Source organism: Penicillium brevicompactum, assembly GCF_028827555.1.
Source record: "Penicillium brevicompactum strain IBT 35665 chromosome Unknown utg000002l_segment0_segment0, whole genome shotgun sequence".
NCBI lineage: Eukaryota > Fungi > Ascomycota > Eurotiomycetes > Eurotiales > Aspergillaceae > Penicillium > Penicillium brevicompactum.
The window spans coordinates 2,557,679-2,582,531 of NW_026623205.1; the positions used below are offsets into that span (position 1 = coordinate 2,557,679).

Below are 24,853 nucleotides of genomic sequence, written 5' to 3' on the forward strand. Positions count from 1 at the left end.
AACTAGTTATACGTGTAGCACTGTACGGAGCAAGTTCAGCATTCTAAAGCCACGTGTGACTGCACGCGCTAGTGAATTTATAGAATTTTCTGCAATTGAAAAACCGGCAAATAGAACCACAGAGTGCGGGTAAGGGCATACTGTCTGCTCAGCAACCTAAAGTCAAGGTTGGCATAAGGTTTAAAGCTTATTGCAACCAAACTTTCAAGTCCATGGATCTTCCTACTGTATGATCACTGGAGATTTATGCATACTGAAGCCCAGCTTCTTGACACATTCAAAATCCAACAAACACAAGCTCACCGCCCTGGTTCTCGATATGTTCGGACAAGTTGATCCCCTGGCGACCTCTCTCCCCGCCATCAAACTCCGGTAGATCTGCCTCCAACCAAACACCATCATCGCGGAAAGTCAAATCGATATTCTCGGCGGACTCGGTGAACCGTTCACCTTCCCAAGTAAAGTAACCTAATCACACAGAAGTATTCGGTTAGTATCTTAATATGTATGGTGAAAACAAACGACGCTTACCATCCGAGTTGCCGATATGGTCGTCAAGTCTCAGCTCAGCTGGAACGTTTTCGTCGTTGCCATTTCCAGCGGCGGCAAGAAGCCATGTACCATCATCGCGGACTTCAACCCGAATAAGCTCGCAGGACTCGTGGAATGACATTTTAGTGGTATGTCTTTTCGAAGGAAAATTTGATTGTGAGGTGAAATGGAGGAAATTCTGAAGGGATTGAGGTTTTCAATACTCCGTAGAATAGGGGGATTTGTCCTACCACAAATAAAGTCACCTGATCGCTAACCTGAGACCATGCCCCTCCTTAGTCTTGGAATCCTGCAGCCTGCTCAGGTGAAACGTGCATCTGTTCTGATCAGACAAAAGTGAGGCGCTTTCTATAGGTTGTGGCCCCAGGAACTAGTTTTGTGGTAGGGACATTCATGATCCACGGATGAAAGCACCCTGGAAGGCAAAGTGCATATTGATAGTCATTTAATCCAAAACAAGATTCAATCTCTAAGCTTAAGCCCTGGAGGAGAACCTAAATTTACTGGTAGTAAAATTGAGTTTCGACAGTTTTGCGGCTGCAGGACACGATCCATAGGGGTCCATCCGAGGCTCTCATATCAGAACTGGTCAGTTGACACACAAACTACTTGAAAGAAGTGACAGAAGTCTTTATCCGGCATCTTGTTCTAATTCTCCGGATGTAGAGAAAAGAAAAACGAGATCTTGATCCACCTCCAAGCCCCGAGATCTTGGGCTACTTTTATTCAATAACCTTGGAAAGCGCCTGTTAGAAGCTGCTCTTAGGGTCCAAGACTCTAGCCTAGGTTTGAGCCCTGTGAGATCTGTCTGGAAGATTTTAACCTTGTGCATTCCTACATGTTTAGGCTAATCATAGGCCCACGGCGCATTGTGGCATAAATGTAAGCATTGCTTCGCGGGCAGGAGTAGAGAGCCGAAGCATCTTAATTGAACCCACAACGTAACCTGCAATATTATTCCCATCATGTTCCGTGATAAAAGCGTGTGGAAATGTTTAAATTGATGTGAAATTGGAAGTTTTGATTTGTGTTGGTACATGAGAGAAAGCTATAGGTCAGGTGAACAATGACCGGGGGCTACTTCTTACTTGAGGGCTCCTCCCATCCCCATTTCCATTCCTTCCCCTACAACAATTTGTCGCTTCTACCTTCATCATGTCCAAGACTCTTGGACTTGTTGATATTCCTTCGAGCAGCAAACATGTCAACCATACCCCATTGGCCCGCGCATTTGCTCAAAATGTTGTTGACAACGCCGATGCCGCTCCCCCGCGCGCGCCCTCCAGCCCCGAACATGCTACAGAGCTACAAACAGAGCCTGCTCATCCAACCAACGCGAACATCGCCTTGACCATGATGTCACTATGTCTTTCCGTGCTCCTTTCCGCGCTCGATTTAACGATCGTGACTCCCGCCGATCCCGCCATAGTCGGCTCCCTCAAGTCCGCTGCCGGTTACACTTGGGTGGGGGGCGCCTATACGCTAGCGTACGCGGCGGTCACTCCGGTGTGGGGGTCGGTCTCCGACATCTAGGGCCGAAAGCCGATCATGCTGATCGCGGTAGCCATCTTTTTGGTCGGAAGTCTTGTTTGCGCGCTTGCGCCAAAAATGAATGCCCTGGTTGTGGGGCGTGCAATTCAGGGTGCGGGTGGCTCGGGTATGGGAATCATGGTCAATATCATTGTCAGTGATATGTTCTCGCTGCGGGATCGAGGGTTATATCTGGCCATCACATCACTGACTTGGGCCGTTGGAAGTGCCATTGGACCGGTGCTGGGTGGTGTCTTTACAGAGAGACTGAGGCAGGTGGTGCTCGAAATCAGATGACAGCAAAGCTGACCGTTTCATAGCTGGCGATGATGTTTTTGGATCAATTGTGGGGAGAACCGCTTCATACGACGGTCCCAAACTAACCCAATCTATAGTACCGGTCGGCGCTTTCTCGGTCCTCGTCTTGCTATTCTTCTTGAGAGTCCAAAGCCCCCGGACCCCGATCACCGCCGGTCTCAAGGTTATCGACTGGACCGGAAGTGTTTTGATTGTAGGAGGCGCTCTGATGGTCCTCTTGGCCCTTGAGTTCGGTGATGTCGCCTATTCATGGTCTTCCGCAACAGTCATCTGTCTCTTGATCTTTGGAACAGCAGTGATGGCGCTTTTCATGGTCAATGAATGGAAGATTGCCAAGAATCCTATCATTCCCCTTGGCTTTTTACCTCGCCGACAAAGATAGCGCCCTACGTTGTCTTCGCGTGCAACTCATACGTCTTCATAGGACAGGCATATTACCTACCCCTGTACGCGCAATCTGTCCTGGCCGCGACAGCCTTGACATCCGGATTGTACCTCCTTCCATTAATTGTCTCATGTGCACTGGCCGCAGCTGCAGCGGAGGTATTCATGCAGCGAACTGGCAAATATCTGCCCGTCATGTACATTGCGCAAGGCTTTTTGGTCCTTGGATCGGGACTGCTAATCAGTCTCAAATTTGAAGCCAACATAACCAAACTAATCATCTTCCAGATTTTGATGGGGGTTGGGGTGGGCATGAATATCGAAGCTCCTATCCTGGCGGCTCAGGCTGCTGAAAATGTTCGTGATACTGCTGCTGTGACTGCGACTATGGGTTTTGTGCGGTCGCTGTCCACTGCTATCTCAGTTGTTGTTGGTGGTGTGATTTTTTCAGAATGAGATGAATGCGAAAAAAGGGGGGTTGGCAAGTCGGCTAGGCTCGAATTCATCTCTAGCCAGCATGTTCAATGGAGGCAATGCTGCTTCGAATGTGGAGGAGATTCAGAACGCTGGGCTGAGTACAGACCAACAAATCATGGTTAGGAAGACGTACTTTGAGGCGTTGAGGGTGGTATGGGTCATGGTAGGTCTCAATGGTGCAGTGCATGGTTGTTGCTGTCTTAGGACTCTTAATTCGAAACATCGTTGCTAACAATATGTCTCTGTATCAGTGTGTTGCCTTCGCTGGACTAGCCGCCATTCTGAATCTGTTCGTGCGGGCCCGTAAGCTCCGAACTGAAAATGAAGGTGCAGTACTGGGCATTGATCGGTCACGGCAGCAAGGTAGCCCCATGAGTGGGGTTGTGGAATAGGATCGTGGAATGCGTGTTCTTTGCGCATTCATGACGCTGCGTTGGAAACCTGTAACTGTATTTACCCACCGATACGGCTTCCGAGGTTCCACCCATGGCCGCACTTAAACTTCACAACCTTGGATGAGTACAGATATGAATTCATCTGTACTCAATACCGACAAGTTATCAGTGAACTACAAAGGTGCCTGGTTAGCGCCCGAGGATAAAAACATTTTGGACCCAGAAACTATGAAGACCAAAAAAAGATTTGACAAGAGTGGGATTCGAACCCACGCGGTTTCCCATTACGGATTACAGAGGATTACCTAAACGTAACGCCTTAACCACTCGGCCATCTTGCCCAGAGAATGCAAAAAATGTGACATGAGCGCGCTGTCAGGTCAAATTGAGCTTCCCACCTGGGCAGCCCAAATTGATTAGTTCTCATCATCTATAAGCACACATGTCCCTAAGATTCCTTTCGTTGCAGCGATTTACATAATGATGGTAGAAGACTGCGACCTGTCTAGATGTGATTCCAGATGCCTTTTACTTCAGTTATACTCCGTGGGTTTTTGTAATATAACTTTTGGAGAAAAAAAGAGTTCTGTAGGTGAACGAATCAAGCCCCACATTTTTGACGATCTGCTGGGCAGCTGAACCATAAAGCACACCATTGCTGAAGGGCCAAGTGATGCCCTACCTTTAATTCTCCTACTTCCAGCAGAGTTTCTATACCCGTGGACACAAGGTATCAATTGTTTTTAGAGAGCTCTAGATCTCATTCAACAAATCACTGGACTCTGGAGTATGTGGATTAAACGGTAGCAAACGAGAGATATAGCCAAGCCCCAGTGCAAATGTGTTTATCTTTCGCCGATCGCCCATTTGCCGATCGTGTCATCATCGATCGTCCCATCGCTAAGGGCCTCATCACTAATTTGTCCGCAAATGAATCCCCCATAGGTTGCACGTTCCCCCATGGCACACTTTGTGACGTGAAACTCCACTTATTGGCGTAGCTGAATACTCTACCAGCTCCACTAGGGCAGGGTTCTTGCCTGGGCAGATCCGTCCGCGCCACCATCCCTCGAGTAAATCAAATTAGGTGTGCTCAACATGCGGAGCACTTTGTCAATTGGTTAACTCTGTAGCTCGATTCTCCCGAGGTCAGCTGTCGCTCCTATAATCATCTATAAATTGAGCTCCCAGGTATCTCTTCTGGCTCAATTCCCGACAACCTTGGAATCCCTCGAAGAGCAACCCATTCAACCAGAACCTATACCAAATATCATAGTCTTCAGAATGCCTGTACGAGAAATCCAAGAGTATGTCCTAACCTCTCACCCTCAGCTCCTAAGCAACTTGACTTATTCCCATCTCTTCTAGTGCCGCTGAAGTCTTCCAGGCAATTGAGGAGTCTCCAAAGCCAGTTGTTGTGCATTACTGGGCTCCCTGGATGGGCCCAGAGTCCCCGCTCGCTCCCATCTTCTTCGAATTTGACGAAACCCGTGGCGATGACATTGAGACAATCATCGTAGGCAGCGGATTTATTCATCCCCAACACAGTCCAGATGAAATGCCTTTGACGGTTCTTTACAGGGGCGGCGAGGAGGTAGCAACTGCTCCGTTCGACGCCAATGAGATCCAAGAGCTTTTGGATCAAGCATGAAGAGGCGGTCATTGGTATTATATCGTGTCATGAGATAAAGAATCAAATTTCTATCGCAGCTAAGAGCTAGATCTCGTATTTTCATGGTTTCCCGATCCTTTGTAATTTCTGCTCTGGCCGTACCTCCAAGGTTGTACTTGAATTTCCTCACTTCCTGGGTGTATATTTTCGTTTCAATGACCGCCTCTAGACTGTTGTGTCGTCTTTCATGCATTGGTGACATCGTAAGTTTCGGCGTAATTTGGTGTTACAGCTACAGATAACTCGGGAACGTAGATCGCGTACGGCGACACGCCACTCACTTATAAAATCCACACTAGTTGACGACTTTCGGCCTATGGGGTTTGTTTTTGACGCTGGACGAAAAGCAATACATCATGGCTATTTTTAGTAACTGTAAGAGACATGATTGGCAATGAGCTCCAGGCTTGTACTCCGATGTACAACAAGTCCCGAAAATCGCAGTACCTACCTCGCCTGATCTGACATTACTTGCTTTGTATATAATTTTCTAACAATCAAATTCAAACACATACGACCACAGGGTGTGAAGAACAGGGCTTCCCGTCCGCTCAGCCGTACTTAAGCCACATGTTCTGCACAGTCAATAGTCAATGTACCCCCAGCACCTAAGCGACACTCTAGGGTGAGTGCGGGTGATATAGGTGAGAAGTCTCGAGACTGGGGTGAGAGAGGTGAGAACGGAGTGACAATTCTCACCCTTAGGGTGATAGGGGCCAACTCACTCTGAACCTATGCCAGTCCTAAGAAAAAGACATAAATACAAAGCCCCGAGGCCCTTCCCTTGCTCTGCCATGATTTTCTTTGAATTTCTTTGCCATTCAAAATGTATTCTCCGAAAACAATCTCCAGAAAGCCCTCCAGGAGCGTATTACACATACCGCATCACGTGGTTTCATACGTGAATATTGAGATACTATTAGGATCGTATGGTTTTTATTGGTTCAACCTACAGGTAGACTGCGACATTACCCACGGACGGGTTGATGGGCAAGTGTAGACTTCCGCAAAACCCAGTACTGGGTCGAAACCTCATAATCCGGACCCACCCTGTCAGGCAGGCAAAGCACAAAAAGAAAAGGTCGCTTTTATGGTCCAAGAAACGACGATAATAGAACTGAGGAAGGAAGAGAGAGAGAGCGAGGGCAGCTAGCAGGATCTACGTAAATGGGGGTGCTGCCTGAGGCAGACGCATGGGCTCCCGTCCCTTCCTGTGCAGGAATCTGGTCGCAAGGTCGTGGGTTCGAGTCACAGCCCTGTCACTTCCTGACACAACCCGGACCCAGTATGGGGCCCCAGTAAACCCAACAATAACCCAGTTAGACCCAATATAGTATAAATTTTGGCATAACTCTGCTTAGTTATCCAAATAGAATACCGTTTTTTCCCCTATGTTCTGGCGCATACATTGAATTGTTCAGGCTACGGCACTAGATTTCTGAGAGCCGTCAGAAATTGGGATAATGAGGTTTAATCCGCTATTATGTTGAGATATATATTTTATACTAGGAACCGTATACATCGTTCTGGTGAAGTATTAGTCTTAGATCAATATCAACAATTAGTAGTTTGAATTGCCTGAATTTTATATCAAAAGAAAGTCTATGTCTTTATTATTTCTAGGAGCCTTTCAGATTACAAGTTCTAATAATTGTAGATGAGCTACCTATGTTTGAAAATTTCTTATGGTTGATCAGTTAAAATATTTTGAGGGATCTACATGATACTGGGATGGGAATTGGGTTTTTATTAGGGTTTGACTGGGCTTTCGCTGGGTTACTGGGTTATTGTTGGGTTATTGTTGCCGCTTTAGGAAGGTCTATCGCTATCGCTGAACCATCCTCGATATTTGATTCAATGCTTACTAGGTCTGGACCCAGTAAAAATATAGTACAGTTTCCGATTTCTGATAACATGAGCCAATATCTTAATAGTAGGCGCCTCCCCATGGACCCTTAGGGAAGTGCCGGTCTCAACCGGGATATACCCCGCTCAGCCATTGAACGATTGGAAATTCTATAGGACTGGCTATGGCTCGGTGGATCCAAGACTGCATTGCAAGAAGAAGTCTGGAAGGCTCATGTACTGATACGAGATAACTTTGATGGTGAACTGCTGGGGACCGAGGACCACCAAGACCATCACCATAACGAATGCCCTCTACATCTGAGGGACCCCGACGCTACCGCCATGCTGTCATGGGTTGATGTCGAAGCAGCAGAGATAAGATATGTTTAAATCATTACACAGAATATCCATAACTATCTTGTTACTACGAGTACGTTACCAGCGGGCCACCTGGTAAACCTTGAAAGTTGTACAACCCTACCGGAGATATTCAGGATGATAGCATCCCTACCAAAATAAATAAAGCGTTTATTTCAACGAGTGGGTTTAACGGAAAATTGATCAAGCAGAGCCTTGAAAGAAAATTGCATACTACTCTGTGCATTTCCGCTCATTCGTAGTGCGATTGTCTGCTATCACATGATCAGACGGAATATGTCGTTCAGGACGAAGTAGCTGCCATTATCAGGCCTGAGCTCGAAGAGCTGGGTGTAGCCCATGGCATCCTCGCCAATCTAATACAATCTATGGTTAGATAAAAAGATTCGGTAACCCATTCTATGGGAATATTGCTGGTCTTCACATACCCGGAGAGTACCAGTCAGAAGGATTTCGATGGCGTTGCCTTGGGAGGGCTGGGCATCGAAGGTCGAAACCTCGTGCTTAACCTTCTGGAATGGCAAGCTCTGTGAAATTTTCCCGTTAGAGATCCCGGGCTCTTGCGATAGGGCAAAAATAATTGGACTTCGCAGGGAGGGGAGATACGAACAGACAGCTTTTCAACAATTCCTTTAGCGCCCAAGACGGATGAAGTCTCGAAGGTGAGCATCGATTCATCACGCTTGGTAAATACACAATTATCAGTATCGAACTTTTGCAAGTATCTCCCGGAGCATGATGGGGTTTCGTCATGACGGGGAAGCCTGCAACGGAGAGTCCAGGGGTTGACCTACGTAGAGTGACAGAAGACCTTTACGGTTAGTGTCAAAAGTTTGGTTGTAGAACTCGACGAACTGTTCTGTAAATGTATGATACAATTAGAACGTGCCTTAAATGTTCATGAGTGGCCCGTTGCTGAGCTGGGGGCGGCGTGGGCTCGCTGGTTAAGGGTGGGACTATCATGGTGCGCGGACACATGTGCCATCGCATGGCGGAAAAGTGGAGGTGGGGGACGGGACGTACGAGCGTGGAACATGAAGTCTGCGGTAGATGAATCTGTTAGCTTTCTCGCATATTCGCTTGGTCTATCAAAATTTGCCGATCCAATCCCCACATGATAATGCCAGGCGCAACCCGATCGGTCGGCGTTCAGAATGGGTTGTATCCTGTCTTTTGACTCCTTGGGATCCGGTGGCTCGATATGAGGAGCCATATTTTAAATGAGAGCGAGAGGGATTGCCTTAACTTACCAACCGACTTGTGGAGAGGTTGTGAAAGATGCGACTGTATAAGACAAGGGTGTTAGTGAAGGCTCAATCTTCTTAGTGCCACTACGTCTACCAATTATCCCCACCTTTTTCTTGGACTTGTTTTCCTGGCCATATCTCTGTTGCCCGGGATATGGAGAAGCATTGGACGACTTTGGCGTGAGTGTTGGATCTATGATCGATGCGATAGGTAGACGAGGCTGCGACTGTCGGTCAGTCGACCAGGGTTTATACGCCGTAGTCGGTTCGCCTCTATACTATGTTAGAATAGCTCCCTATATTTGCCACACTCCTGATAGTGGATTACCTCTGAGTGACACCTAGCTGCGTATAATCAATTTGAAGCCAGCCATGCGCTAGGACTTGCTGAATGGTGAGTCGTTGCGCAGGAACATGGGCCATGGCGCGCATCACAAAGTCCGTGCAGAACTTGCCCGAGTTACGTAGAGATGGGATGGGATTCGCGGACGGGGCGGAGCCGGTCCTCATATAATATGCCACAGCTCCAAGTGACCAGATGTCGACAGCGGCGGTGTATGAGTTTGATGACCTCACCTCCGGCGCCATGTATCCGTCGGTGCCAGTCCAGGTCCTTGCGATGGTGCCATCTATATTTTTAGCAATTCCAAAGTCAGCCACCTTGACATGCCAGTAAGGACCCGGACGGGAGACCAGAATATTCTATACAGCAAGTATTAACATTCTTAATCACAGAGTAATCGGCATCAGACCCTACCGAAGGCTTGATGTCCCGGTGGATGAAGCGCTTCTCATGCATATACTGCAAAGCCTGTGCCACTTGGGCCGTGATCAAGGCTGCTTCAGTCTCTGGAAACGTCCCGTATTTTTCCATCCGCTTATGGAGGTCACCGTGCTCGAAAAACTCCATTGCCATGTAGATGTGCCTTGCGTCATCGAACCAGCCCAGGAACTGGACGAAATGTTTCCTATACTGAGATTCCAATGTTCTTTAGCCGTCTGTTCCTATCGGGTACTTGGCTAGGAAGCGTTCCATTCCCGTACCTGAGAATTGGAGAATGTAACTAGAGCATCCAGCTCTCGCCTCGCCCCAGAGCCCATCTGGCTCTTGCGGATATGTTTCACAGCGCGCATAGTATTTTCTGAGTGTCCCGACAGACAAAGCTCTTTGTAGACGGTGGCAAAACCCCCATCTCCTATTTCGCCCACGTCCCTCCAGCACTCGGGGCCCGATTGCAGTTTATGATGCCGATATCCATTGCTATCAATCGTGGTGTCTAGCTTCCAGCCCTGCAGGAGAGGACCGAATGTATCCATTATTTTTAGAGCACCCTGTAGAAAGCAGCTGAGAAGGAAGATGAAGATAGGAGGTTTGAAGTGAGTTGCTGTTCCTCCAAATATGCGGGGTCAAAGAGGTTCACGAGGCTGAGTTGTTAGCCTCAAAACCAGAACGTGATTGGTTCAAAAAGTGTTCTATCACGATATCTTGTGCATGCATATGTGGGGGCTAGGATCTTCTCCGTTTTCCAATCGGGGGCTTCTTCGACCCAAAGCGGTGGAAGTGCCCAGCTGGAGCCTTGACCCAAAGAAGCTCCTTGGGCGGGTTGAGCACTGTCACTTTTGATGATATGTATACCAGAAAGAATATGGTAGTGTAGTGCTATTTCTACTGATTTTTTAAATACCAAGGAGCCCCGGGGACTAGTTGGTTTTCTAGGGGCCCTTGGAGCAACAGCGTCACTGGGCAAACCGGACGAGTTAGCCCGAGTCGAAGTGCCAGTGGACAAGGGGGCTGCGATCCTTCTGCGTCACACGTATATGTGACAACTCATGCATTAGCTGTCAGTGCTCGCTGCCCCGTGGCATGATTCAAAAAGCAAACATCTATTACATATTGAAGTGGGAAGAGCGCGCTGGCGGTCTGACATCGCAGACAAGACGACGGGGGTGCTCAGTGCTCGGCGAAAACGGGGGAGCTACGCAGGCCCCCAGGACTGCCGGAATAGGAAAGAGATGCTGTTCTTGCGAGAGGTGTAGGATCCTTGAATTGCTAAGCTAGGGGATCGCGAGCATAAGACGCCCGAATTAGCCACAGCACCGCCCCTGGGAAGTGGCGCGGTGCCCCCACTACAATATATATTGTCCAATCATGTTATGCGCCGAGTTCCGCCAAGGGCCAGTGCGGGATCGGGCGCGTCGCCGTGATCCTCTCACACGGGCGGCTTTGCTTTACGATAGGGGAGTCCACTTTGAGTCTCAATGGCTCAAATCCACTTTCAAATGTTTGATGAATATGTTCTTGCAATCGTAGAATCATGAAATTGAACTTGCAGATCTTGAGGTGGGCTATTGGGGAGATTCTATGTAACCATGAAGAAAACCAGTTGACATGAAGGACAAGAAAATTAAATGGAAATGCCATTGAGCCGCATGATAACCTGTGGAATGTGAGAGGAATTCATTGAAAAACCAATCTTCTATCCAGTCTGGACTCACCTTCTCAATGTACCGGACTCCAACCAAAATTCCATCTTCATCTTGGAATTCGTCCTCATTGCCAAAATCAGCATTTTCGGGATCAAGGCAGGTGAGACAGGTAACTACAACTTCAGAGTATATAGTTCCCATTCTCCTCTTTAATTCGCCCTGCGCCAATGAGAGTAAGTGATCCTTGAAAAATGATGGTTGAACACTGTCATCTAACGAGTAACCTGAAATGGCACCTGTGTCTTCGCTTGTCTGGGGTAAAAGTGCCTTCTCATTCTCATAATCCACAAAGCTCTCCCACAGCCCAATCTCAAGCAAGCAACACCCAAGACTGTAAATGTCGTGTTGCATAATATAATAGGCCTCGGGGTTAGACCCCATGCGAGTGGGATGTTGATACAGCCTTTTCTGCCAAGAGGAACTGCCCTTCTTCAACGTATTTCCTTCTGCAGCCCGGAAATCTGCGAATCCGATCAGGAAAGCGGACCCTATTCGATAGGGTCCACAAGATTCATTGTTGAACAAGAGGATAGTTTCAGGGCGAATGTTCTTATGAACGAAACCGAAGGTGTGGACGTAGCTCACTGCTTTCACAAGATCCTGTGCGATTCCAAGACGATCGGATAAGGACTCGGTTCGCACAATATTCTTCAAACATTCCCGGAGACTGCGAGGTTGCGAGCACCCTGCGGGTACTCGGAAAACAAAGGTCAATGCTTCGAAAGTCGATTTGTTGGCGTTCTTATCTTTATGTTTGACAACTCCTTTGCAGTTAAGGAGGCCAAACTCCAGAGGGTTGGAAAAAGACAGCCTTTTAGCCAGGTCACGGCAGTCTCTCTCTAAATGTCTCAAATTGACTTCCGGATAAACTTCATATCTTTCAAGAATGTATGGCGATTTTCCAGAGCGTCCACTTTGCCCGATACGTGCAGTAGAGAGTGGGATATCGCGGAGTTGAAGAGATTCTAGGCCCTCCACATAGAGGAATTCGAAAGGTTTTGAGGACTCATTGGATTGAAGTGCTTTCCTTAGGGATTGAGCGGACACGATTGGGGTGTGAGTGATCTGGGTTGAATCAACCGAGTATGACCGCAATGTAGTATCAATAGCCCTCGATGGAATTCTGTAAATCAGATACCACGACGGATCGAACACATTGTGCCAGGACTCGAGATCTTGAATTGCCTTGTCGATCTTCTGTTGTTTGAAGCTATATTTCAACTTTCGCATGCGTATCTCGTCTTTTCCAAGTTTTATATCAGCATCGATTAAAACGTTATCGAGGATCTGACCCGCGATTTGAAGCTTGTTAAGCAGTATTTGAAGGGTTTCTTGCTGAGTATTCCGGTGCTCTTCTTCTAAGGTTCCCTCGACTTGTTGAAGGAGTTTCAGCTGATATTGTGTGCGCATCCAATAGTTGTCCACTCGAACCTTCCGCTCACGAAGCTCATCGCTCGCATGGGCATATGCGGAGTATCTCTCCACAAGTTTTTTTCCGTATCTGTTAGGGTTAATACCATGTAAGATTTTATCTCTGTAACTATGGCTTACTTGAGGCAAAGATCCGCGAGGGATATAACAGAAATCGGGTCAACCATCTCTAGAGATTGGAGTGGTGGAAAAAAGGAGAATCAGAATCGAGCCAGCGTAGGGAAATAATATGGTGCGGCCCCGGGGGCTGTGCCGAATGTGAGCATGGTGCATCTCCTACTACAGAAGGATTGTACTAGATTGAAGTTGTGGAGAAGTACAGGGATTTGAGGTACGTGTCTCAAGCACCGGGCCCAAATGATTCATGCATTGTGACTTGGGCCAGGCGCCTATCCAGACAGCAAGTATGCCTAGTGCGCCTTGTGCCTCTCCCCCAAAGTCAGTCTATGGCAAGTTAAACATAATACACCACCAGCGGCACTGCCAGGAATTGTGCACTACTCTGATTAACCTTGACGCCTGCCTTGCTCTCTTGATTTGTATTAAGAACTGCGTGCCAAGCGACACTGTTTCAGGCAACTTGCAGGGGGAAGCAATCACGCTATACCTAGGTTCAGCTGAGAGGGTCTGTGTGGTGGATGAGGCGAATCTCACCCGGTGATCACCAGTTCTCAGGCCGTCTATTACACACTCACCCTTATCACCCCCACTCGCGCGACCCCAAAGTGGCGCTCGCCCATTTCTTACCTGGGCGACACCCTCCCAACTACTGGACTCACTAAGACAACAAATATGCTGCTAAGTATATATTCTCCCTCAATCACATTTCTGGTACATACGACCACAGGGTGTGGAGAACAGGGCTTCCCGTCCGCTCAGCCGTACTTAAGCCACACGCCGGTGAGTTAGTAGTTGGGTGGGTGACCACCAGCGAATCCTCACTGTTGTATGTTTTTTATTTTTTTGTTTTGCTCCCTCCCTCTTTCTTGATCGACCCAATCTCGACCTGTTTCTAATCTGACTTTTAACTTCCACTTATACCACTTTTCACATGAAGGCGAAAGTTGATAACCTTAAAGATATAGGGAAAAGGGCGTGACAAAGGATTGTTAAAGATACTACGTGGATAACAAAATCCGATACTGAGAATAACTAAGATACATTATCGACAAGGCAAGTTTTCATGCGGTATCATCCCCTAGTACTCTTTATCTCCCGCCAAGCGAAACTCAAGCAACAAGGCAGACTTTGGGTTAAAACTAGGTCAGCATCGGTCCATTAATCCCTGGCCGACATGTACGTTTGCGGCCGTCAGCTCCAGTCGGTACATTGCTGAGCTGCAACAACTGCTGACTTGTCGGGGCGTGGCTTCTCTATTCTCCTCAGATCGACATAGTAAGCGATTGAATAGGGCTCTACAAGGTTCAATTCGATAATGACAGTACAAAGATTGCTAAAAATGCCGGGGTAGCACTTGATGACTATACAGTTGGGGCGTTGTGTTGTCCTCGGCCACCCCGTCTCCCCAATTTTCGCAAAAGCCAACCCTTGGGGTCATCTGAAAATCCATTCGATCGAAAACAGACACAATCCCACCAATTTCACCGAGGCCCCCTGTGTTTTGATTGTTTTACAAATGACCAAGGGTCTTTCCAAGGCTGTGTACATATCGGACGCGTACTCGTCAATCGCCCATGAGCTCGAGTCATATCAGCGATCTTATCTCAGTCGGTAACCGAAACATGCTACTCTGGTTTTGCGGATCGGGTTGCTGAGCACCAATCTTGCCTGCCTGGCAAATGTACCGGTGGGACCTGGCGAGTGGGCCCGTGTTAAGCAAAAATTCTTGCCCAAGGCGCTGTATATAGATAGGATGCGAGAATGTGGCAACAAAAAAATGGGACGAGCCGGGATCGAACCAGCGACCTTGCGAACTTCAATCGCACGCTCTCCCAACTGAGCTATCGTCCCATCACATGATCAAGCTTTCATTGAGGTGCTACATGAAGGGTCTCAGGATCAAACATCTTGTTTGCCATGAGCACGTGTTGGTGAACGATTCAATCGCAGGTCCTAGAATGAGGAGCCTAGGTTGCCAAAATTTCGACGCTTGTTTCCCTACGTAAACTACTGCCTCGCTCGGTAAACTCGTTTGCATCGACACGACAGTCTTTTGCTATCTTTCCGCCCATCGCCCTTGCTTCTGCCATCTGATTTTCCACTGTTTGAAACGAGTTGTAGATCTAGAGCTTCGCTCTCCTCCTCTCTTTCTTCGCCTCGTCTCCCATGATACATTACAGTATGATAAATTCCTGCTCTTCTAATTATGCTATTTGAACACTTTCGAATATCAAGGACTTCTTTTGTACATGGTCATTTCCCAAGGTCATGGTCAATGCGCCTCACTATGATGGCAAGACCCAGCTCTAGTGGAGAAAATAGTAGAAACCTAGCGGTAGAAAGAAGGTACCGGGATTGAGTCTTGTCATGAGGCTTCACACAATGGCGTTCTTGTAACAACCCTTTTCTTCAGGGAACCTTGTGACGCCTCGAAGTGGAAGATGTAGGTATGAGTTTATGGGCCCTGTTCTATACTCCCTCTTCATTCAAATTATGACATTGAAGGAGTCCCTCTCCAAAAATATCAAAAGTTGTGGGTCAATTGGGTTTAGGAGCTGTAGTGCTTTGTAAGAATAATTCGATGGGTATAGAGATGTCTGAGCAACTTGTGTGTCCAGTTATTGGTGGTTATCTTCAGGGCTCGCTTGTTTCACAGGAAAAATTCCCTTAACGCATCCGCGGTTGTGTTAAGAGAAATCAGACAGCATATCGTTAGTTCATGTTGGGAACAGCGGGGCGGGGCAGGAAGTTGCGTTGTTTGACCTACCGCATGTCAAATATATGAAGTTGAGGAAAGCAAAAGCAAGCGAACCAAGGAGAAAAACCGACAAGGGGAATAGAGACACATTTTTTCCAACTGAAAGCCTAAGGCTCCAGCAGCATCCAATGAACAATGGATACATGATCTCAATCTTTTATGTTGATGATGCAGATGAGGGTCCAGAGGGTATTCACACTTGCTCTACTCGCTCGTCACTTTCTCACTATTCTTTCAACCTCATTTCTATGTGCTCATGTCTTCACAATATCCATTTTCTGTCCTTGCTGGGCCAAGTTTGTCCACAAATTCGAGTTCAACTAGAGACATACTGACGGGAAAACGGTATGTATTGTGAGACCTGAGGAAAGAAGGAAAAGAGAGAGCGAGAGATCTGGATCTATCTACACCAGCGGGGACCCTGCAAACCAGGCAAACGCCCGCGCCGACACATGCTCATCCGATTAGACCTCTCAGGTTCTCTCTCGACTTATCTCACTCCCGTGTCCTCTCTCATTCTTTGAACTCAAAGCTTCGAAGCCTACAAGCGAAACCATGAATTCCAAGTTAACTTTCCGCTTTTTCGGGCAGTGCTTTATCGAAAAACCAACAGCACAAGAGTCACAGAAGATCTCACCTTTTCTACCACTCGTGAGGGCTTTTGAAGATTCACTCAAGACCCGTATGTACTCTTAGGCCTCGATCATAATCCTTAATCTTCAAGCTAATACACGAAGAGGTGTTGAACCTACGTGGGATCAGGCTGCTGCATTTGGGCGCCTGGTGGTGCAAGATACTGCAGCTTGGCGGAAATTGGGGGCAGACCGGTTGCCGCATCTTGTCCAGCCCAGCGGTTCAATCAGGTCACCTCTTTCACTCCATCTTCTAAACCCAACATTCTACGTTGCAGATGCATTGACCACAATTACCGACGATCCTACAAACCCAACCATTCAAATGATAAGCGACTGTGGGTTATCATCTGAGCATTGCTTCATGTTCGATGAAATCTGCCGTCGAGATCGAACCGACGATTGCCTCTTCTTCTACACGAAGGATGTACGCCAGCCACACGAAGATTTTGAAAAGGGAATCCGGGACAACATGTCTGCAGTTGTTGAAATCTGCTTTGGTGAAGAGGTTTTCAAAGCGTTATCCGAAAGCGTCAAACTCATCCGGCTGCCACTATGGGGCATATTCAAGTCAGTAAGACTCTGGCTCGAGGTCAATGAGGCAAATCCAACATCTATGAAGAGGTTTATCATGCAAGCCTATCATCCACAGTATTTTGTTAGACCTGGGCATCTCAAGAAGTCTGGCCCAAGCTTTTCGGAGATTTATGCAAAGCCACAGGACTTGATGATCTTGATGGCTACCCAACTTGCTGGATTACAGAACCAGATAAAAGTGAAGCCAAATTTTTTCGAATGCCATCTTATCAGAGGAAAATACAATCGACTAAGTCCTCTGCAAAATTTGACCCGACGAGAGCATGAGCGTCAGGCCCTGGATGTCTTTCGATTGGCTTTCCCCGAAAGATTTGAGGAGTTCGACATCAAACAAGCTCAACGCAAAGAGGAAAATATTTTCTTTCGAGAAATACAACAAGCACATGGGTCTCTCATTCCCATGGAAACAAACTTGAGCAGTCCTATCTTCGAACAAGAGCAGGTTAGTAGTAGCCATACATTACTTTGAACCTTTAGGGATCCCTCTGACCTATGAACCAGATATCTCGCATTGAGGCAAGGGAAGAAGTCCTAAAGTCCGTCATCTTATCCTTTCCTGAGATGGCTGAATACGAGGATCTCTTCCAAAAGTCCTCTAGGGAAGAGGAAATTGACTATCACCCTGAGGTGGAACTATTGGACTTTTCAAATATCCCAGCTCCATTGAAATCATGGCTCCAGTCTCAAAACGGTCTCAAGATACATGGATTGCCAATCTTGAATCGAGAAAGTCTGGAATTGGCATTCGCTCTTCTCGACAGGGGTCTCAGCAAATCACCCCTCAAGAACTTTTCAGCCATATACATTGCCTACAAGGTTGGATTAATGTACATCAAGAAGATCAGCCGACCCAGATCAGAATTTAGTCTGGCTCAAACAATACCTGCAGAGCCTGGCAAAATTATCCGCCTCAAATGTAGCGGTTGCCAAAGGCCTGTTCTGGATGACGCATTTCCTTGGTTCACTACAAATGCACGGCAGACTTATGTCATTGAAGTTGTTAGAATCAGCCAAAAGGGTGGCAATGGCTGTGGACAAGAAGGGTGCAGGGGGAAGCCGGGCCTTGTGCCGTTGAGTCGCACGGTACAGGATCATACCCGGTTGGAAGAGAGAGCTATTAAGCAGACAACACGCCGCAGGTCAAATTGGAAAGCTCCACTTTGTCGCACAGGACAGGACCTGGACGGCTGTGCTGGATTGATTCGGGTACGATGCAGAGGTTCTGGTACAGGCGACAACAAAATCGAATGCGGGCTCGAGAGGGATTACACTACGCCGGAGTGGAGTCTCCATTCACCCCCTCGTCTTATACTGCCGCGACTCAAGTGTGATTGTGATAAGAGGACTAAAGACCATTACTTTGACCCGGTGGATAGGGACATCCCAACGATATCTAGTGACAATCTTCGGAAGATCTACCAGGGCTTTTTGAAGGTGGGCTGTGACTTAGCCGATTACCTAAAGCTCCCTCGTATTATTCTTGATCTCAAGGGAAATGGGGAGCCTAGAAAACATAGCAGGCCGTACAGATACAGATTTGAGGAGTTAAAAAAGGCTAAGAGGATTTGTTGAGCTAAGGCAGTGAAATTGTTTGACATCTAACCTTTGATTAACAAACAGTGCGGTTACATATGATAGATTAAACCCTGGACCCTGGAATAAAGGCTTTTATATTCAAAAAGGTCAAAAACAAGGAGGATGCTAATTCTATTTTTCTGGGACCTAAGACAATGGCACTTTGTGTAGACTGGTCAGCCGTGCTGGTCATCGATTCCATCTTTTGCACAGTCGTCACATTGCTTGGGTAAGTCAAGATCCACAATAATACCTGCGCCAGGTGTAGATGGAATCGCCGCGGTGGTGAATTTCTGTGGTGGCTACAAGTCGGAAGTGAGCCCAAACTAACATGGATCTATGAATGAATCCATGTATCCAGTCCTTACACTCAACGTAGTCTTGAGCATATTGAGCTCCTTCCAACGTTTGCTATCTATATTTTCAAGTTAGCCATGGGCTACTACATAGTAAGCTGATATAGCTAGGTATGGGTATGTTGTTTTCCGTTTTACGATACCTTAAATACTTTATCATGCTCTTGGCTTGATTGAATGACGCTCATACCTATGAACCTTTTCTAGTTTTCTAGCTTCCAAAGCCTTGGTAGGGACCTCAGGATCATTCCAAGCTCCTTCTACCTAAGTTTGACTTTGGGCCAGCTCGAGCTTTTCCTCAATATATATATGGGACCTCCGGACCCTATCCTTGGACGTAAATTGGAACGGCCCCATTCATATTTAGATAGGTACACCCGTGAGCTTGCTGAGGTACTATCAAATTTCAAGGTTACACTGTACTACTTACTGCCGGGGACTGTGTAGGTAAGTACTGGGATGGAAAGTACATGGATGATGAACCTTGGAAGGATTCACTACTGATGTCTAATGCATGTGGGTATAGAGGGAAAAAGTTTTGGGCTTCCACCATCCAATGGGACGATAGCTCAGTTGGGAGAGCGTGCGATTGAAGTTCGCAAGGTCGCTGGTTCGATCCCGGCTCGTCCCATGTTTTTTTATTGCATACGGCGAATGGACCGCACCCCAGCCAGCCTACGTATTGAAGTGGGAAGAGCGCGCTGGCGGTCTGACATCGCAGACAAGAAAGACTACAGGGGTGCTCAGTGCTCGGTGGGAACAGGGAGGCATGTGAAGCCCTAGAATGGCTGGAATAGGAAGTAGATGCTGTTTTACCAGAGAGGCGTAGAATGCTTGGATTTCTAAACTATGGGATTGTGAACAAAAGCTGCCAAAACTAGCCACAGTGGTGTACCTGGGAGGTGGCGCGGTTTCCCCATTACAGTATGTATGTATGTTTTTTATTTCATTTCTTTTTGGAAAGAAAAGACGCGAGCTTTTGTTCTGTTTTAATTTGGAGAACAAAATATAAGAGCACGTCTTTGGTACAAAAAGGTCATGTGATGGGACGATAGCTCAGTTGGGAGAGCGTGCGATTGAAGTTCGCAAGGTCGCTGGTTCGATCCCGGCTCGTCCCATCTTTTTTGCTCCCAACATCCCGATGGGAAGGTATATCTAATTTTTGTTCAAGGTCAAAGATAGGAAGAGTTGGGTCGAGTGCTTCCTCGTGAAAGGAAGGCTGTTTTATCAAACAACTAGAATTGACGTTCATAGCGGCATTTCCAAGATTGATAAATCATAACTTCACAAGTGTGGGATGGGTGCTAAGCTAAGCATGAGCAAAGAAAGGGCTCCGTCAGGTGCTCATGCTAAGCAATCAAGCTGTCATCAGGTCTGATCAATATTCTCATCGACTGCTGCCAAAACCCTCAATTGTATGTAGTATTTAGCTACCTCAAAGCTTTTTTTTTACCTTCATGTCTAATGATGCCTTATTACCTACCCGTTGATGATAGTTGGCAATGTCAGTTGTTTGTCGCATCATTCTATTCTGTCTTGGCTATTTCCGTAGCAGATATCATGAGAAGCATACTCTGTACGCTCTTGCACTCCTTCCCTCCATTAGCCGAATTATTCGTTTGAGGACTGTTGATGTACGAACTTTCCTATGATAACCAATTCCAGCAACTTCAGGAAACATCCCAAGTTGCTTAAAGCAGTAATTGACTGAGTTCTTTGAGTAAGAGCTATTGGACTCCCTCTATTCATGTTACCATCTCTGGAGAGGAGATCGATCTATAGATAAGTTATTGTAAGTAAAATTATTTATTGCCTGTCTGTCTGTCCTACACTTACTTTATTTACTTACTTGATTTGATAATAGATAGATAGATGACCGTCCGTCCGTCTGTCTGATAATAAAAATGTCAAAAAATATGGGACGAGCCGGGATCGAACCAGCGACCTTGCGAACTTCAATCGCACGCTCTCCCAACTGAGCTATCGTCCCATTGGGTGATGAACAGCTCAGAATTAGTGCTACAAGAGGAAAAACCCAACCCGGCAGATCAAAGTACTTCAGGAAGGACAAACCAAGCAACAATGCTTCCGTTTCTTCCATGACAAAAATTTACGCTGGTACAGCGTGCCACTGGTCCTTCACACCCTCATACGAATCTCGTTCGAAGTTCTCCGCTCCCATGAAGGTGGTAAAGGACTACAATAGATTTTCAAGCGGCTTCTGCCACGGAAAGAAACGTCATGAATGTGATGCTGAACCAATTGCACACTTTGATCATTGTCTTCTACAAAGACAGCATGAAGAGTTCTGAGATCTTGACAGTATCAAGAATCAAGTCACACGCTAATCTCGAGTCAATCTGGTCAATCTTTAGAGTGAAACAGAGCCCTATCTCAACAAGGCAAAACCTACCTGAATATCCACCGCATGTCAGCCAGTGAGTTGGTAGTTGGTTGAGCACCACTAGCGAATCCCCATGATTGTCCACGGGGGGTTTCTTTTGTTTCTCATCCTTCTCATTTGGTTGATTCAACCCAGTGACATGATCAATCTTGCTTCAATGGAATCTCACTGATTCTGTAGCACCCAATTTATCTCCTCAACAACAGCCTCTGGCTTTACCACATGGATAAAGTGCCCACATTCTGGTTGATCCACAAATCTATGTCGCCATGACAACTTAAGGTTTTCTTTTTGAATACTCTCTTGAAGGGCCGGGTAAGATTCCAGCTTTTTTGCAAACTGCCGTCTCTGCTCTTCAGATCCATTGCCAATCTCGGTCGCAATCCGGAGCACTCTTCTCAAGTCTCTATCGGGGTGACCTCTCATAACGCTGACGGGATAATCTCGGAGAAGCGGTGGATCTCGTTCCAGCTGCCTTTTTTCTGCCAAGGTTTTCAAGCTTGGGACATATTGTTCCATCTCCTTCTGTGTTGCCCGCTGATGCTTCGCAGTTTTTTGTCCTTCAGTGACAGCTTTCCACTCATCGTCCGACATGGCCTTTTCATCGGCTAGTCCAATCGCAGTGTACCAGTCCAAGCCTTTTGCAAGCGGTTCGATATCCGGATCCGGCCACAGTCTTAGACTGTCTTCTTGGTTCGCATCGACACACACGATTCCGGTCACATCATCTTTCCCTCCAGCACGCTGCCGTAGCTCCACAAACTCCCGTCCGATTATTCCTCCGTAGGAATGAAAGACCAAAACATATGGTGGGTCTATTGCCAGGGTTCGTAGAAGCATATGAAGCTCAAATGCTATATGTGATGCTGTTGGTGGATCTGTGGATTCATCCGACTGACCAAAGCCGGAACGTTCGTAGAGAAGAATTGGCGAGCTTTGCCCTAAGAGCTTTTGAACACCAACCCATTCTGTAATGCTGCATCCCACTCCTGGCAATATAATCGTGATCGGATCTCTATCGTGACGACTAGGCCCCGCCAAAGTAAAGGAGAGAGTCCGACCGTCTGGTAATGTCGCCAGGCTGGGGGCCAGTGTTTGGCCTGGTGAGATGGCTGAACTCATGTTTACGAGGTGCGGATCTCAAGGTATCAGAGAGCTTGTAATTATGCTTGTGTTGGTCCGACGATGTGGAGACTGAGGGAAAGTTGAGGGGTAGTCAATATAACGAAAGGGCACGGACCTCAGTGGGATGACGGCCGAAGTACATCTACTCAGTATGAGAACCAGTAATGCGCCTCAACCCTAAAATGATGTTTCCTGTTGCAATGAATTTTGCATATCTCATGTTGGTTTAGTCTCAAAATTTGGTTGCCAAGGAGTGGAATATCTCATGGGTTTCGGCAGGATCAAATAGACTGTTTGGAAGGGTTACGATGTCTGACTCTCGGGGCAAGGAAAGCTTGTTTGTATGATTCTCTGATTCGCTTTCTTCTTCGCCTCTTCCTTCATATTGCAATAAAGTTTAGCATGCGGCTCCTCTTTCTATCACAATCGACAGTTCATTAATATCAATAACATGGCCAAGAAAGTGTGCACACTTTAAGGCTTACTGGACCAAGGAAACTTGATATCCGGGGATCACCGGAGGTTGGACAGCGGCCTCGGAGCGATATTTCTGCTTTGATCTCCCCTGCATTAGCCCCGGAGCTATGAAAGACCTGGAGTTGAATATTGTCTGTCCATCAAATTCCAAAGGCTTTATCATAAACACCTCGGTTGTGTCTCTATTCTAAAGTATCTCTGTGATCAATAATTGAAACGATGTGCAAAGTCCAAGCAACGAGAGTATGATGAAGACCAGCTCCAATCCTTTAAAGCCAATGAGGGTTTCAACCTTGGCCAGAAATATCGGGACCACAGCCGTACTCAAATTGTTCAGACTGGTCATAATTCCGTAGCCAAGTGTAATGAGACTATCTGCACCTGCTTCCTCGAGCTCGTTTGTTCTCTCGTTGGCATCATGAAGATCCCAAGAGGATGTCGTGGGGGGCCTGATAGTTCCATATCTGGTATCATCATGGGGGTTTTCGTCACTGGTATCCAGTATGGCTTTTTTCGACTTAGATTCCACTGTCGAGAGAAGAGATCGAGCCAGAGCAGCCCAAAAAGCCACGCCGTATAGTGCGTAAGCCACCCCTAGTACACTTAGGGGCATAATAGGTTGCGCGGTATAGAGTAACAACAGATGTGCTGTGCCCATCATGATATTGGTGGCACATAGAGATAACGGGTAGTTTTGGAAGAATTTCATGTTCATCACAAGGCCAAATAATGGAACCAAGGCCCCAGACAGGAAGTACGGTATTCTAGTCAGTGTCAGCTTTTATAAAATTAGAATATGTCACCACTTACCCCGTGACAGCTCCGGCTTTGCGCTGGTCTCCACCGTAGAACCATTTGGCTAGGAATCGCTGCGCGGAGATAGGGAAGGTGTTGATGCCCCCGTAGCCCAGTACACATATCAAAGCTAATTTCCAGAAGACAAGAGGAAATTGACGAACCGGGTTTGTTGTATCACTGCTTTGACCGTTGTGGTGCGTTGAAGAAATGCCCCGTGCCGCTAGCAAATAGAAGGCACCAGCTATGGCAACCCCCGAGGACACCAATGATCCAAACCACACAGCATACACAACACCAGAAATGTCTATGATCCCAGGTATAAAAAAAGACGTTGCGACCGAGCCAAGTCTTGAGATGGATAATACCATCGCCAACGCCAATGATAGTTGCTTGTCTCTGTTGGTGCATGTTAACAATAATTTCTTTCCAGTTAGGACGATGTGACTCACTTGAACCAACGCGTCGTGATTTCACTTCCAAGAACGCCAACAATTTCTCCTCCTAGGCCAATAAATATGCGCCCGAGGATCATTCCGGGCGGACTTTTCAACTGTGCACTGACTGAGAAAATCAGCTGCCCAACTAGGACACTTCCCAGCGTGACAAAAAGAAGTAGTTTTTCGCCTATTCGGTCAACAGCAATCCCCGAGAAAAATGGGAGGATGGTGTTGGGGGCCGCATAGGCTGTGTAAAGCGCCGACACAAGATAAGCATATCGAGAACCTGAAAGTCCCAGATGCTCCTGTAATGGCACTGACAAAGCCGCTGGAAGGTCATATACTAGGGAAGTCAGATATGCTCTTAGATGCTCAAATCGAGGAATGTACTGAAGTAAACACCCCACATTATCATACACACCGCCACAAGAACATGCCAGTGGCGGCCTACTGAGACCCTCAGGTCCCGGTCATGGTCCATCTTAGGGAAATATTATGAGCGGAGGGGATGGAATGGGGTTGATAGGCAGATTTGAGATGATATCCGCTCTGCGCAGGCGAATGGATCCTAGTGATCCGGAAAAGTGAAATGACTGTACCATACTCCGTACTCGCCCGCAGAGTTGCTGAGTGCCCATTCATCTGCATGGACGGGGGTAATAAATACACAGCGTATGGTTAGGTCATGTCTTATAGTAGAAACCACACTCGGGTACGGAGTACTCCGTACTCCGTACTCGCAACTAATCTCACCTTCATTATTCCGTAATTTGCTGGCTACTTACCAACTAACATCCAGCATGTGGGAGCTTTGACCTCTGAAACGAATCAAAGTAGGAAGATGATTCGCGCGCA

The 24,853-nt window shown here is 47.0% G+C and overlaps 9 protein-coding genes across 9 annotated transcripts; 3 read left to right on the forward strand and 6 right to left on the reverse strand.

Moving 5' to 3' along the window:
- Positions 1 to 277: 277 nt before the first annotated feature.
- N7506_003638 (CVNH domain-containing protein) lies at positions 278 to 673 on the reverse strand (the record flags this gene model as incomplete). Its single annotated transcript, XM_056952933.1, has 2 exons — positions 278 to 468; positions 532 to 673. 2 exons carry the CDS (start codon positions 671 to 673, stop codon positions 278 to 280), a joined length of 333 nt encoding a protein of 110 aa, XP_056814625.1.
- A 1,034-nt stretch (positions 674 to 1,707) lies between these two features.
- N7506_003639 (uncharacterized protein) lies at positions 1,708 to 3,653 on the forward strand (the record flags this gene model as incomplete). The annotated part of the gene is made up of 6 exons (XM_056952934.1): positions 1,708 to 2,066; positions 2,136 to 2,329; positions 2,403 to 2,713; positions 2,830 to 3,220; positions 3,297 to 3,424; positions 3,513 to 3,653. 6 exons carry the CDS (start codon positions 1,708 to 1,710, stop codon positions 3,651 to 3,653), a joined length of 1,524 nt encoding a protein of 507 aa, XP_056814626.1.
- A 1,287-nt stretch (positions 3,654 to 4,940) lies between these two features.
- On the forward strand, positions 4,941 to 5,307 carry N7506_003640 (uncharacterized protein; the record flags this gene model as incomplete). The annotated part of the gene is made up of 2 exons (XM_056952935.1): positions 4,941 to 4,963; positions 5,025 to 5,307. The coding sequence occupies 2 exons, from the start codon at positions 4,941 to 4,943 to the stop codon at positions 5,305 to 5,307; spliced, it is 306 nt and encodes a 101-aa protein (XP_056814627.1).
- Positions 5,308 to 7,811: 2,504 nt separating this feature from the next.
- N7506_003641 (nuclear transport factor 2 family protein) lies at positions 7,812 to 8,224 on the reverse strand (the record flags this gene model as incomplete). The annotated part of the gene is made up of 3 exons (XM_056952936.1): positions 7,812 to 7,910; positions 7,983 to 8,081; positions 8,165 to 8,224. 3 exons carry the CDS (start codon positions 8,222 to 8,224, stop codon positions 7,812 to 7,814), a joined length of 258 nt encoding a protein of 85 aa, XP_056814628.1.
- A 228-nt stretch (positions 8,225 to 8,452) lies between these two features.
- N7506_003642 (serine/threonine-protein kinase) lies at positions 8,453 to 10,118 on the reverse strand (the record flags this gene model as incomplete). The annotated part of the gene is made up of 6 exons (XM_056952937.1): positions 8,453 to 8,595; positions 8,805 to 8,838; positions 8,909 to 9,074; positions 9,130 to 9,503; positions 9,559 to 9,753; positions 9,846 to 10,118. The coding sequence occupies 6 exons, from the start codon at positions 10,116 to 10,118 to the stop codon at positions 8,453 to 8,455; spliced, it is 1,185 nt and encodes a 394-aa protein (XP_056814629.1).
- Positions 10,119 to 11,206: 1,088 nt separating this feature from the next.
- N7506_003643 (uncharacterized protein) lies at positions 11,207 to 12,886 on the reverse strand (the record flags this gene model as incomplete). Its single annotated transcript, XM_056952938.1, has 3 exons — positions 11,207 to 11,239; positions 11,298 to 12,789; positions 12,840 to 12,886. The coding sequence occupies 3 exons, from the start codon at positions 12,884 to 12,886 to the stop codon at positions 11,207 to 11,209; spliced, it is 1,572 nt and encodes a 523-aa protein (XP_056814630.1).
- Positions 12,887 to 16,152: 3,266 nt separating this feature from the next.
- Positions 16,153 to 18,398, forward strand: N7506_003644 (uncharacterized protein; the record flags this gene model as incomplete). Its single annotated transcript, XM_056952939.1, has 3 exons — positions 16,153 to 16,279; positions 16,337 to 17,268; positions 17,328 to 18,398. The coding sequence occupies 3 exons, from the start codon at positions 16,153 to 16,155 to the stop codon at positions 18,396 to 18,398; spliced, it is 2,130 nt and encodes a 709-aa protein (XP_056814631.1).
- Positions 18,399 to 21,326: 2,928 nt separating this feature from the next.
- N7506_003645 (alpha/beta hydrolase) lies at positions 21,327 to 22,283 on the reverse strand (the record flags this gene model as incomplete). Its single annotated transcript, XM_056952940.1, has 1 exon — positions 21,327 to 22,283. The coding sequence occupies one exon, from the start codon at positions 22,281 to 22,283 to the stop codon at positions 21,327 to 21,329; it is 957 nt and encodes a 318-aa protein (XP_056814632.1).
- A 667-nt stretch (positions 22,284 to 22,950) lies between these two features.
- N7506_003646 (uncharacterized protein) lies at positions 22,951 to 24,479 on the reverse strand (the record flags this gene model as incomplete). Its single annotated transcript, XM_056952941.1, has 4 exons — positions 22,951 to 23,527; positions 23,574 to 23,957; positions 24,011 to 24,341; positions 24,416 to 24,479. 4 exons carry the CDS (start codon positions 24,477 to 24,479, stop codon positions 22,951 to 22,953), a joined length of 1,356 nt encoding a protein of 451 aa, XP_056814633.1.
- Positions 24,480 to 24,853: the final 374 nt, after the last annotated feature.